We start from the raw sequence: 14638 nt of genomic DNA, 5'->3' as shown, positions 1-14638 counted from the left end.
CATCGACAGAAATGGTGATTATATAAAAAAACAGCTAAATGTTCAAACTGTAAACTGATGTAAACCACTGTAGAAATAAATAGGTAAATGTACTTATAAAAAAATAGGAGACCTTACTTTTGGGATTACCCTGATATTTGTAACAAATACTACTCCCATTCTTTCATTCTCTGCTGCTGTTGATATTAAACAGTACTCATCTGACCAGATATCCTTGTCTTCTTTCTGGAAATTTCACTTCACTGATGCCCACAGTATCTAGACTGAGCCTTAGCATTTCCCTTTTCAGATTTTCGAGCTTTCCTATTAAGTTCAAACTTCTGACATACCAAGTACTCCCTCATAGAACATTATCTTTTAGTTGGATATTTAACATTTTTATTGTCATCACCTCCCCCTTGGCAGTCCCCTCCTGGAGATCCGAATGGGGGACTATTCTGGAATCTTTCGCCAATGGAGAGATCATGTCACTTTTCAATTACAGGCCACATGTCCTGTGAATACAAGTTATGTGTCTTTAATGTAGTGGTTTCCATTGCCTTCTGCATCCTCATGCCACTCATCATTGCTGATTCTTTCAGCTTTTAGGGGCAGTTTCCCATCCCAAGGGCAAGAGAGAGCCCTGAACCTCTGCCTGCCCTTCCACTCTTGTTGACAAGGCCATTGACCTTGGGTTGCCATTGCTGTGAATTTTTATTCAATCCTAAATTTTCCATTGTTGTATTTACAGCAAGTAGACTACACACGTATCACATTTCACACACTCATCAAAATCAAAATGATTTTGATGAGTGTGTGAAATGTGATACGTGTGTAGAGAGAGAGAAGAGAGAGAGAGAGAGAGAGAGAGAGAGAGAGAGAGAGAGAGTGTGTGTGTGTGTGTGTGTGTGTGTGTGTGTGTGTGTGTGTGGGCGTGAGCGCATGCATGTGTATTTCCTAACCAAATGGAAACAAATAACTGACAGTGGAAAAACTGTACATGGAATACTCACCTGTTTCACCACTCAGCAGGACAACCTGGTTGGCAGCAATTATTTCTAGTATCTCTTTCTGCATTTTATACGCTGGTAAAGTACGCCGGAAGCTCAGAAGTGGTCCTCCAGCCATCTGCCTCTGCTCCAGTTGCTGCTTTAGGATTTTGTCTAAATCAGGATCTCTGCGTTTACTGATAGGAACACGGACTGAGAGAGAGTGCTCAAGATTGGATTCCATGTTGCCTGTTACACTACGAATGAACTGTTGCTTGAACCGAGAGTCCCTAATGTGCTTATATTTATGTTCCAGTCCTTTTGAAAATGATCCACACTGAAAAAAAAGCAGAATGTGAAAAATTCAAAACCAGGAAAGAAGTACTTTTAATAATTTCAAAGACAGGAAATTTCTGTCTCACTAAAGTATTTAAATTAACCCAGTAATGTTTTGAAAAGAGATAAGCATGTCTATTTAATGGGTGGCATGAATTATCTCCAATCTCCACTGCAAGCTTTTTTCGAAACCTTGTTATGATCATAATATTTTAAGACATCATAACTACTCCAAGCAGAGCTCATTAAACAATTACTACATACTTTTTCATTCCTTAGTTCCAAAGAGTAAACTGGTTGTTTGCCAAATTTTCCTGCATAGGTAGGAGTTGTCATAATTTAGATTATAAGGTTGATGATGGAAAATAAATAATTAAAGCATGTAGGAGATTTCAAAGTGAGATTTTGGCAAAGAACTATGGGTTCAACTTGCACCATTAGGTGTGTGCAGCACCTCAGTTAGAACTAAGTTACTGTTGTATAGTGCAATGATTGTGCTATATAAAACAAGAAGAATTTTTGAGGTGTGCCAATAACTTCTATGATGGTATTAAATTTCCAGCAATGCTGTGTCAAAAATGCTGGGTATCTTCTCTAAAACAGGTTATATCTGTAATAAATGTTTCTGTTATAAATATAAAACCTACATGACTCATTACCAACACAGCGTGCACACACACACACACACACACACACACACACACACACACACACACACACACACAGAGAGAGAGAGAGAGAGAGAGAGAGGGGGGGGGGGGGGAGGCTGTGGCGAGGGGGCAGGGGCGAGGGCAAGGGGGGAGGGAAGGGAAGGGGGGACAGGGAGCGGGAGAGGGAACTGGGAGGGGGAGGGGGAGAGGGAACTGGGAGGGGAAGGGAAGGGGGAGGAAGAGGGTGCAGGGGAGGGGGAGGAAAAGGTGCAGGGGAGGGAGAGGGGAGGGAGTGGGGGAGGGGAGGAGTGAGGGGTAGTGGGAGAGAGGGGGAGGGGTAGGGAGAGGGGGAGGGGTGGGGAGGGGGGAGGGGATGGGAGGGGGATGGGAGAGGGAGGGGGATGGGAGAGGGAGGGGGGGTTAGCAATGGCAATCCCCTTTGAGTATGCCTAGTACAGCACTGTGTTGGGAGAGTGGAAAATGCTAGTGAAGGGGGAGTTATCACAAAGGGAGTCGCACAGGGTTCAATTTTAGGTTCTCTGCTCTTCCTTATTCATGTGAATGACCTCCCACTTAACATTCAGCAAGCAGAACTAGTACTTTTTGCACGTGACACGAGTGTTATAATAAAACCCATTCCAGAAAAAGCAGCTGAAGATATTGTTAAGGATGTCTTTCAAAGAATTATTAAGTGGTACTCAGAAAATGGACTCTCTCTTAATTTTGAAAAAACTCACTATATCCAGTTCTGTACAGCGAATAAAGTCGTACCAACAACTGACGTAGCATATGAACAGGGCTCAGATAACAGTGTAGATTTCTCCAAATTTTTGGGTGTTCACATTGATGACAACTTGAAGAAGCATATTACTGAGCTTCTCAAACAACCAAGTTCAGCTTCTTTTGCTCTTTGTATAATCACTAGTCTTGGTAATAAACAGATCAGCCTCCTAACATATTTTGCATATTTCCACTCAATACTGTCTTATGAAATAGTTTTCTGGTATAACTCACCACTGAGACAAAGTATTGATTGCACAAAAGAGAGCAGTGAGAATAATTAATGGTGTTCACCAAAGGATGTCATGTAGGCACCTTTTTCAAAGAGTTAGGTATTTTTAACTGCACCATCAGAGTACATATATTCGCTAATGAAATTTGTTACAAATAATCCGTCTCAATTTGCGAAGAACAGTGATGATCATACGTACAATATTAGAGGGAAAAATTACCTTTCCTATCTGTTACTGAAGCTGTCAGTTGCTCAAAAAGGAGTACATCATTCAGCAACAAAAATCTTTGATCACTTGCCCAACAACATAAAGTGTCTGGCAAGTAGCAGATCAAGTTTTAAATCTAACTTAAAATAATTTCTTTTGGACAACTTCTTCTACTCCATGGACGAGTTTCCGTTTCAGAAATGGTAAAAATAAATAAATAAATAAATTTGTACCTCTAAATGTAGTTGCATGTGTAGAACTACAAATTCCAGTAATATTAATATTGGCACTATTCGTGTGTGTGTGTTATATATCTTGTAATCTGACTTGTTCCGCATCATATCGATAAAATAATCGGGAAAAATGATCTACGGAACATGACGTAACTTAAAAAAACTAAACTGTGGCCTTCAAGCCAATATTCAGTATGATGACAGCTTTACCTTTTAAGAAAGAAACAAATACTTGAATATTACAATTACCTCGGCATTTTGTGATCCTCCTCCTTCAGTCTTGGTAGCAGTTGGCAGATTAGGTTTTTCATCTGGAAATTTCCATTTTCTCTCTGCTGCATGCACAATTACCTCAGCATTTTGTGGTTTTTCTTCTTCTTCTTCTTCTTCTTCTTCTTCTTCAGTCTTGATAGCAATTGACAGATTAGGTTTTTCATCTTGAGATTCCCCTTTTCTCTCAGCTGTATGCACAATTCCCTCAGAATTTTGTGACTCTTCTTCTTCGGTCTTTACAGCATTTAACAGATAAGGTCTTTTATCAGGACATCCCCATTTTCTCTCTGCTGTATGCAACAACCTCATAATTTTCTCTCTACATGATGGATTTAACTTGATTCGCTGTCTCTGAAAATTGTACAAAACAACTGCAATGGAATGAAGCCAATTCAACAAGCCAATATAAAGAAACATTTTTAATTGTAACAATGGTGTTGTTTGACTCAACTTAGTTATACTTACAAACTGTGAGAATATTTTACTAATGTTATGATTCAAGACAAAGTAATTTTATTATTATTATTATTATTATTATTATTATTATTATTATTATTTGTTACCAGTATTACCCAACATAATACAATACCAAGGATACAGAATGACTGTCTAATATTCACTTTCAGGAGTCTACATTCTACTGTGGACAGACGCATATGGAAGTAGAAACAACTAATCAAACTTTCAGAACTCTTAGTTCTTTCCTCGGGGAGGAAAGAGAAATAGGCTGGGAAGAATAGAAGGGAGGAGCAGATCATCCAAACACCAGATTCAGCAGGACCTAGCCTTGCAACAGGTGGGTCACTCTTAAACTGGTGTGTAAGTGACTGCCCCCTCACCCCACCTAACCCTCTTTTCACTCCAAGGATGGAAACAGTTCTGAAAGTCTTTACTGTTGAATATGCCTATTGGCAGTACTTGGAATTTCACCTTCAAAAGGCAAGTTATGACCAAATATTCTCTCTCATTGGTATTTTATAGCTTTATAAAGACAACTGTCCAATGCATTTGGTGACAAGACAATGAAGTAAACGTGTGCAGGCCTCTTTCATTTAATATCAGCCTTTCCTCTTCTCTCCCTTGCAGTGTATGACCATCACATTGTGTACAACAATCTTTACTTTGACTGCAATAACTTTTAAATTACACTTTATTTGTAAGAAAACCTGAATGAGCCCTACAGATGCACTTGGATAAATCAACTGAAACTCTCAAGAGTAATATAAAGATTTTGCCAACATTTCTCTGCGTGAAGACTGAGTGGGCAGTGATAAGTTGCTGTGCTCCACTGGGTGTTCATATTCAAATATTCTTAAAATATTAGTGTTTATTTTTTCTTTGGTCACAATAATACCCCTTCCAAGTAAGTGTTTCTGAGCATGAAGGCTCCTTGTATAAGTGATAAAACATAACCCTAAAACAAGGCAAATTACCTATTTAATCTTACTTCAATTCCATCTTCCAAAAAAACAGCCAGTGCCAGAGTTGGAGAGTACTACAATAACATAAAACATCTTATTAACAATAAAATATTTATATGCACCAAATCAAGCATGACAGTTAACAAGATAAAATATTTTTCCTCTTGTAAATGATAAAAAATCAAATTCATAATGTGCTTACCAAAACACACACAGACACACACACACACACACACACACACACACACACACACACACACACACACACACAAAGTATTCTGCAGCTCAAATTAAACTCAGGAATTTCATGATGACAAAGTAGAAATTGGCTGTGTAAGATTTCTTTTTAAATTTTATTGTGGCGAACCAATATCAGGTCCCGTACCCATCACCAGCAGCTCACCGTACATTACCATGAAATGAATTTCAGCACCCATTCAATATCTATATAATCAAATTTATTTTATTATCCCTTGGCAGTTTCAGTTGATTTCACACCCACCTATTACTTGTTCACAACAAAAACAACACACGCTCTCTAGTTGTGGATCGGTAGAGGCCGGTAGAAGTCGTTTGACTTCGAGCCACAAGTGTTTTTCTCCTGATCATTGCCAACCTCAGCAATCCAATACGGAACACTGGATACACTATGTAGGCATTGCACAGCGATTGTTGTCCACGTTGTGTTGTATCACAAAGAAATAGCATTTGTGATAACTGATGAAGTGCTTCCAGGTCCATCCACTCCTCATACGTAGCACACTATGGAGTGGGGCCAGAAAAATTATTCACAATGTCGCTGAATGCCACAAGCAGGAGAACAGAAAAGAGTTGCTCTACCCCATCTCACAGCCGATGAAAAGGGCTGTGGCATACATAGGAGTAAGCTAAAGCACTGCTTGTAGAAACAGAAAATTTTGCAAAGATAATCCTAGGAAATCATCAGGAACTCCCTGAAAAAACAGGTAAATATCAGTTCCATTCAAATTTGACCTTGACAGGGCTCTGAAATCGCCTTCCATGTTGTCCGAATTAGTTTAAAATATTAATTTAAGTTTGTGTGTGTAAAGGCTTACGGAACTTCTGTATATGTGGAGTTGTGCAGATTATGTCTCAGATCCTGTGTCACAGCTTACAGTCATTACATCAATGCCCCTAATTTGCAAGTAACATAGAAGCTTGTCACCCAATGACGGACTACAGCTGCAGCATGAAGTGTAACTTAGATTATCAGTGGGATAATATTATAAGGCTGGTGGCAACAAATTCTACTGCAACCAATTTCTTTTATAGACTGTCATCATTATTTTTATTTAGTTAATTGTCACTGTGTGGCATGACACACAACCATTTATGTTGTTTCAAAAACTTGATCCCAGCCCAGGGAAACATCTTTCTTAATTGGATCTCTACACTCTAAATAGAATGCAGGCCTACTTTCTGACATAACTGACTGGAAAAGTCCAGTTGGATGATTTTGACAGGGATATAGTAAGAGAAATGACAGGGTTTTACATAGTGCAAAAATTTGTTCCAAGTATGGGAAGACTTAGGTCAGTACTCGATGAAAAAGATTTGGGGCATCATATCTGTAAGGGACATTTTGTTCTTGATGGGATTTATTCGATAAAAGGTGCAAAATAAAAGTGTTTTATTGTTAGATCATGGAGACAAGATTGGTGGTCACGTTTCATTGTAGAAATGAAACATATTAGGGAAGCAGGGATTGGAATATTTTATCTGGCTGAAACATGGATTGACAACAACATGACAGTTGGGAAATGCTGGCAAAAGGATGATGTTGTCGGCATTACGGAATGGGGAATCTCCTCTAAAAGACTTATTGCTGTAAGTGTTGGTTCTAAGCAGGGGTTTGTCAGGGAAGCTGAACTAAAATTCTGGGCAAAGTCATATATAGGTGACTACCATGGTCAGATGAATTCACACAACTTTGAGAGATGGTTCATGAATATGATTCTACCAAATTTTCTGCTGAACTCAGTAATTGTGATGGATAATGCTCCTTACCAAAACAGACTGGAGGGCAAATTGACCAAATTGTATGACACAAAAGAGAGGACGTTGGAATGGCTGCAGAAAATCAATGTTGAGTGTAATGACAGCATGAGAAAGCAGGCCCTGTTCTCTTAATTCAAGAAAACAAACACGCAAAAAAATTCTATGTGGTTGACAAAATGGCAAAAAAGAATGGCCACATGATTGTCCTCCGTATAACTGCGACATAAATGAGGTGGAACTAAAATGGACAAAAGTTAAGAGATTGTTAGGGAGCAAAATACTTCTGGTAAAATGTGAAATGAAAATTTGTTTAAGATTTTCAGTGAACCCCTTCTGGCAGTAACTGATGAAGACTGGCAGGCACACCTCAGGGAAGCCCAGTAACTGGAAGAAGATTATTGGAGGTGTGACAATGTTGTGGAACTTGCAATAGGGTCATTCCATGTCAATTCAACCAATTTGAGAAAATGTTCCAGCTGATAGTCGCAGATTTGGCTGAAATTTAGCACACCAATGCTATCAAGTGTGGAACACTCATGTAAAAAATTTTAAGTTCCCCTGCAAATTATTTCCAGAATTATGGCTTGTGAAAGAAGGTGGCGTCACCCGGAAATTGCAACCCGCATCTGGCAATCTATCTTCAGACCCAACTTCAGGTCTTAATAACTTTGGAACTATTCCGCACAGTGTAGTGAAATTTTTACAACCCAGTAACATCCACTTAGAGAACACACTCCATGAATCAAAACACCAACAACATATTTCTGAAGGAAAATAAAAAATTCCAAAATGTGATTTAAAAAATGTAATACATTAAAAGTTACATATTGTAGGTGCCCTCTATGCCAAATATAATTCACTCAGAAAGGGTATAAATTTTTTTCTGTGGTAAGCTTAATGTGACCTAAACACACACAGAACTCATCTTGCCCATATCAGTCACACAAACAGAGTTACATGCACACAAAAATACAAAAATTTGAAAAATTACCTGAAAACCATGGATTTTTAGCGTGGTAGCACAAAAGGCACAAGTTATATCCAAGCCAAATTTCAAACACTGCATAAGTACACCATAATATAATATGTGGCAAAATTTCAACTTGTTATTGCAAGGCATTTGTGTACAATAAAATTTGACAGAGATGTATTTGGATATGTTTCTTTTAACACGGTTTAGCAAGTAATAGTGATGATGCAGACAGCTTGTTTCAGATAAAGCTGCAGCAATTGTTGGGAACCATTAGGCAACAGAAAGTTAAACAATGGTAGTTTTCAGGGACAGAATGAGTCACTGTTAGGCAGGAACAACAAAGGAAACAAGCAACAATTACAGGTTACTCATGTTTTTAAGATTCTAGTTCAGACTGGTCAGTACTGTTGTTGAAAGTCAGTTTGGAGGCAGAAGAGTGTACTAGTGGTGCTTTTGTTCAAACAAGTTGCAGTATTGGTAGAGCACAAGCGTCTGAATGTCATAAAACAACATATGGAACAAAATGTGGCATTCGCTTTTTACTGTATGATTTGGATGAATCGGACCAAGATTTGTTGCTATGGAGATCTGGGATACACACTGCGGGCATAAGAAGTACAGTTCCAGGAAACTTTAGTGTTTGTTATCATCATATGAAAGTGTTTCTGGATAAGTATTCTTCCCTACAAAGAAGTTGTTTTGTTCCATTTCGGATTCATAAGAAGACAGTGAAGTGTAGCCTCAGAGAAATTGATATAAAATCAGTATTGAAAGTGAATCAGAGCATGGGACTTAACATGAAACGTTCCAGGTGTGTTACACTGCTAAAAAATGAAGAATATTCTGATAATTTACATGACAGAGACGAAGAGTATCAGTCACCTACAACCACAGTGGATGAGCAATTAAATACTTCAGTGACCGCTCTTGGTTTTTTGTCTCCCATGAAGACACACAAAGTTGGGAAAAGAGACAGGCCCAGCTATGGTAGAAGAAAACTACAAGAAGCTCAAATGGAATTAGAACACAAAATAGCTGACACTCTAATGGTGGAAGAGGAAGAACTATCTGCTCCAAAGGAACAGAAATCATGCCAGAAATGCTCTGATTTGGACAAAATTGTGCATGATTTGAAAGAAAAATGTGCCATATCCACACGTCAGAAAAAAGTAGCTATTCTTATCCTGGCACCTTCCAGCTGGTCTATTGACTACACTGCAAAGGAATTCAATGTTTCTGCATATATGGTAAAGCAAGCTTGGAAAATAAAAGCAACCCAAGGAGTGCTTCCTCAACTTCAGCAGGCACAGGGTAAGCAATTGAGTTCAGAAATAAAGGTGCTAGTATCGGAGTTTTATGAAAATAATGACTACAGCCAAATAATGCCTGGAAAAAAAGACTATGTAAAGTGAAAATGGGAAATGTACGTGTACAGATGCAAAAAAGACTGTTGCTATGCAACATATCAGAACTATACGTAGAATTCAAGGAAAAGTATCCCAATACCAAAGTAGGTTTCAATCTTCGGCCAAAATGGGTTGTGCCTGTAAGTGCAAGGGGCACACACAATGTTTGTGTATGTGAGACCCATCAAAATGCTAAGCCGATGTTTACTGCTATAAAGGATTCTGGTCTGGATTACAAAGGTGCAATGAAGCCGCTAGTGTGTGACATCAGTTCCTACCAATGCATGATACACAGGTGTGAAAAGTGTCCTGCTAAGGCAAATCTTACAGAACACATGAATAACAAACTGTATGGTGAACTCCTTATGGATGATGATGATGAACTTGTTTCTTATAAACAATGGACACACATGGATCACACAAGTCTTGAAACAAAGCAAAGTACAGTGGAAGATTTTGTTGAAATGTGTTGTCAAAAAACAGACAAACTGACCACACACAGCTTCACAGCAACAGCACAATCAGCTCATCTCCAGTTCTGTAAGGGTAATTTGAAACAAGATGAAATTATAGTAATACCAGACTTTTCTGAAAATTATGCATTTATAGTTCAAGATGCCATCCAAGGATATCATTGGGACAACAGTCAAGCAACTCTCCAGCCATTTGCGGTTTACTATAGAGGTGAATCAGGTGATGTGTCTGTCATGAACCTGTGCGTTTTTAGTGACTGTTTAATTCATGATGCCATTGCAGTTCATGCCCACAATCGCACTGTCATGGCATATGAGAAAAACCAGCTGCCTCACATACATTTTGCAAAACACTTAAGTGATGGGGCAGCTAGTCAGTACAAAAATTGTAAAAATCTCAAAAATTTATGCATGCATTACCATGATTTTCAGATTCATGCAGAATGGAATTTTTTCGCAACAAGTCATGGTAAAAATGTATGTGATGGTATTGATGCTACCATGAAGCGCATGGCATTACGAGCTAGTCTGCAGCACCCTACAGAAGGTCACATTCTAACACCTCTTCAATTATTTCCCTGGGTACAGAAAAATCTCTCTGGCATACAATCATTCTATGTTTCGAAAGATGAGGTGAAATCAGTCGAAGAATTGCTAAAAACCAGACTAGAACACATTAAAATTGTTGCAGGCACAAGGAGCCATCATCACTTTCCTCCAGCGGACTCTGACAATGTGCAGATGAGCAAACTGTCCAGTTATAACTATGGGTTCATGAACAACATGTGTCTTCACAGTGTGTCTGACTCAGGATTCAGAAGCAAAAGCAGCAACATACAACCAAGTTGCTATGTTATTGCTGTTTATGATGACAAATGGTACTTAGGATATGTTGCAGAGTGCAGTGAAGCAGAAGGTGATGTATTTGTGAACTTTATGGCACCAGCAGGACCAGCAAGATCATTTCATTGGCCACGTTTGGCAGACAGGTGTTGGATTTCTTTTGAACATATTCTTATGACAGTTCCTACCATAGTGTCAGGAAGACAGTACAATTTGCCACTCAATGTACACAGTACAGTAGCTAAAGTCTGGGAGAACTTCTGTTCAAAGCACAATTGACTGGTTTTTAGCAGTTAAGGTGCAGTGAACACTGCTTAATGATTAAACAGTTGTGGGAGAGCATACGAAGAGGCAGAACAGTTTACGTTATGTTTTTACAAAATTGTGTTGTGCAACAATGGCCACATCAGCAAATACATCTGTTAACTTCCATTGTACACAAAAGTTTTGCAATAACATGCTGAAATTTTGAAATATATATCATTATGGTCTACTTATGCAGTGTGCGAAATTTGGCTTGGATACCACTTGTCCCTTTTGTGCTACCACACTTCAAAAATCCATGTTTTTCAGGTAATTTTTCAAATTTTTGTATTTTCATGTGCATGTAACTCAGTTTTTGTGACTGATGTGGGCATGATGAGTTCTGTGTGTGTTTAGGTCACATTAAGCTTACCACAGGAAAATTTATACCCTTTTTCAATGAATTATATATGGCATAGAGGGCACCTACAATATGTACCTTTTAACGAATTATATTTTCTTAATCACATTTTGGAACTTTTTATTCTCCCTCAGAAATATGTTGTTGGTGTTTTGATTCATGGAGTGTGTTCTCTAAATGGATGTTACTGGGTTGTAAACATTTCACTGGACTGTGTGGAATAGTTCCAAAGTTATTAAGACCTGAAGTTGGGTCTGAAGATAGATTGCCAGATGCGGGTTGCAATTTCCAGGTCATGCCACCTTCTTTCACAAGTCCTAATTCTGGTACTAACTGGCAGGGGAAACTAATATTTTGTACACGAGTGTTCCACACATGGTAGAATTAGTGTACTGAATTTCAGTCAAATCTGGGAGTATGAGCTGGAGCGCCTGTTTGAAATGACATGGAATGACCCTTTCTTGGCCCAGGCATAAGAGACACGGGTAGGAAGTACTGTACATGACATAATAATATGTGACTGAGCTAATGCACCATCTCAATTAAAGCCAGATAATCATTTATATAAATATGATGTGTGTATGTATATGTTGCTAAACAGAACCAGGGACTACACTACCACAACTGAACCCATAATAGACAATAACAAGAGAAACACCCACTAACCTGGCTTAAATTGGTTACAGAGAACACCCTCGATAATCTTACAAGGAAGAAGAATCCCAGACGACTGAAAAAAATAGTCAACATCCCACTGTTCAAGAAGGCCAACTAAAGGAAACGAGGAAACTATAGGGGCATAACACCACAATTGTTGTATATCTTTAAACTACTGGAAAAGATAACAGAAACGAGACTTCAGAAGATAGTGGAACCTGTACTTGAGGAGGAGCAACATGGGCTTAGGAAGAATCGCAGTACTATGAATCTCACTTTCATGACAGAAAAGTGTTGGGGACATGGAAAGAATATTGTGGCTGCGTTTTTGGACATTGAAAAAGCCTGTGAGTGTCCCTTGAAAAACAATCTGAGAATGACCGGAAGATCTCAATGTGTCGAAGTATTGAACTGGAAAAATAAAGGTGTTATACCAGAAAGGGCTGCTAACAGCTGTCTCCAAATAGACAATGGACAACTGAAGTGGTTCAAGACAGACAGATGTCCAACAAGGAGTTACCCTATCACCACTCTTTGGGCCAGTTCTCACTTATGGTTTAGAGACATGTAGCGTACTGAAAAAAAAAAAAAAAACTACATATGGCCACAATGGGACTCATAAGAACTATGAACAAAAATACTGGAAAGGATAAGATGACAATGAGGTACACAGGAATACAGATGGCCTCCATCAAAGTCCCTGTCACTAGTGTAATAAAGAAATGCAGACTGAAATGGTATGGGTATGTTATGAGAATGGATAAAAAGCAACCAGATAAAAAAATTAAGGCGAAAGATCATGCATTAGATCCAGGAAATGTGGGAAGATACAGTGAAATCAAACCTGGAGGAGAGAGGACTACACTGGAAAAATGGTACAGGAAATGAGAATCTATGCATCTGCTGTTTTGTAAGCTCTTTGTCATTAACTGTCCATGTTTGCTTTTTATTCTTGGTAATATGTTTGTTCTGAAAATAGTGTGCTCATTTTTTTGTACAATAAACACTTCTTCAAACTGTGAGCACCTTTACTTAACCACTTTACTGAATATCAAAGCCAAGACACACAGAGGTTATGAGCCTAGCATACCCTGTGTACCTAGTAAATGCAGTCTGCTTAAAATCATGAAACAAAACGAAGCTCAGCGATCTATTTTAGGTAGGAATTAAGTATTAAATTCATTACAATTTGTAGAGAAATTGGAACAAAGAGAGAATTACAATATGTGGCAGTTGGCTACCAAAACATACCTTCGCCACGAGAAGCTATGAGAATGCGCCTCAGATGAAGTGCTTCAGCACACATGTCAAAACTCCCTTGTGAAATGAATTCAAATAGACTGATATTGACTTCACATATGGTAGTGGCAAATAATGAGAATTTACCCACTTAAGAAACTGGTGACACACACATTAATACACAAGTTGGTCGAAAGCAAACAAAAATTAAAGGAACTGATGTTCTCTGTGTGCCAAAGTTAAGTACAAATTTACTTTCTGTAAGTAAGATGGTGGAAAAGAGGCATTCAATCACCTTTGATAAACAAGGCTATTGCATTTACAATAAGCAAAAGGAGCAGTTGATAATGGCATGTACAAACTGGACCAATAACTGTTTCATTAAAGCCAAGTCAGAATCACTGTTACATGATGTGAACTTGTGGCATGGGAGTTTAGGACATTTATGCCCTGACAGAATGGAAGCTTCACAGAAAGGCATGGCCAATGGAATTAGTTATAAGGGAACTATTGATTCGCCATGTGTTACATGCTTAGAGGGTAAATACAAGATTATCCTTTCAATATTCCGTGTTAAGAGCACAAGGTATCCTCGAATTAACACATTCAGACTTATGCTGAGTGATGGAAACAAGATCAATTGAAGGTGCCAGGTATTTCCTAGCTCCAGTAGAAAGCTAGTGGAAAAACAAACTGGTTGTAACATATGTATATTTTGTATACACAATCACAAGGAATGTGGGAACCATGAACTAGCCAACTTCCTACAGAACGGAATAATTCATCAAACAAGAGTGCCCCACATGCCAGAACAAAATAGAGTAGCAAAAAGTTATAATAGAACATAAGTAGAAAAATCCAGATGCTTACTATCTGATGCAGGCTTACCAAAAGAATACTGAGGGGAAGTAGCCTCTACAGCTGTTTTGTTTTGTTTTAGGACGCAAAAACAACTAGGGCCAAATGCGCCCAAATCAAAACTGTAGAACATGAAGAAAAAGGAAGGAATTAAAAGTGACTACACATCCATTCCAATTGACGGAAGAGAAGACAGCTAAAAACTGGAAGGTGGAGAAAGACCTGTAAAACATCATAGAGAAATAGAGGTCCAGAACTAAAAATTAAATATGAAGGTGGCATCTGTTCTTTTGGATATATCCAAAAGAACAGATACCATCTTCATATCGTTAAGGCTAATCAGCTGATGACCTCCTTCAGCGCAGATGCACAGGAATTGCCTGAACTCTTTCGGGACTCAGTGGA

The 14638-nt window shown here is 38.5% G+C and overlaps 1 protein-coding gene across 1 annotated transcript in view; it reads right to left on the bottom strand.

Annotated features, from left to right (window-relative positions):
* Nucleotides 1-14638, bottom strand: part of LOC126162792 (ATP-dependent DNA/RNA helicase DHX36-like) — a 254109-nt gene that overhangs the window by 172142 nt on the left and 67329 nt on the right. The window contains exons 4-5 of the mRNA XM_049919511.1: nucleotides 3657-4031; nucleotides 993-1305 (exon numbers count right to left, since the gene is read on the bottom strand). Of these exons, the coding sequence (XP_049775468.1) occupies nucleotides 993-1305; nucleotides 3657-4031 (688 nt within the window). The remainder of the gene's footprint in view (nucleotides 1-992; nucleotides 1306-3656; nucleotides 4032-14638) is intronic.

This window comes from Schistocerca cancellata, chromosome 2 (assembly GCF_023864275.1).
Source record: "Schistocerca cancellata isolate TAMUIC-IGC-003103 chromosome 2, iqSchCanc2.1, whole genome shotgun sequence".
NCBI classification, from domain to species: Eukaryota; Metazoa; Arthropoda; class Insecta; order Orthoptera; family Acrididae; genus Schistocerca; species Schistocerca cancellata.
Note: the sequence above shows the minus strand (reverse complement) of the source record. Positions and strands in the feature narration are given on the sequence as shown.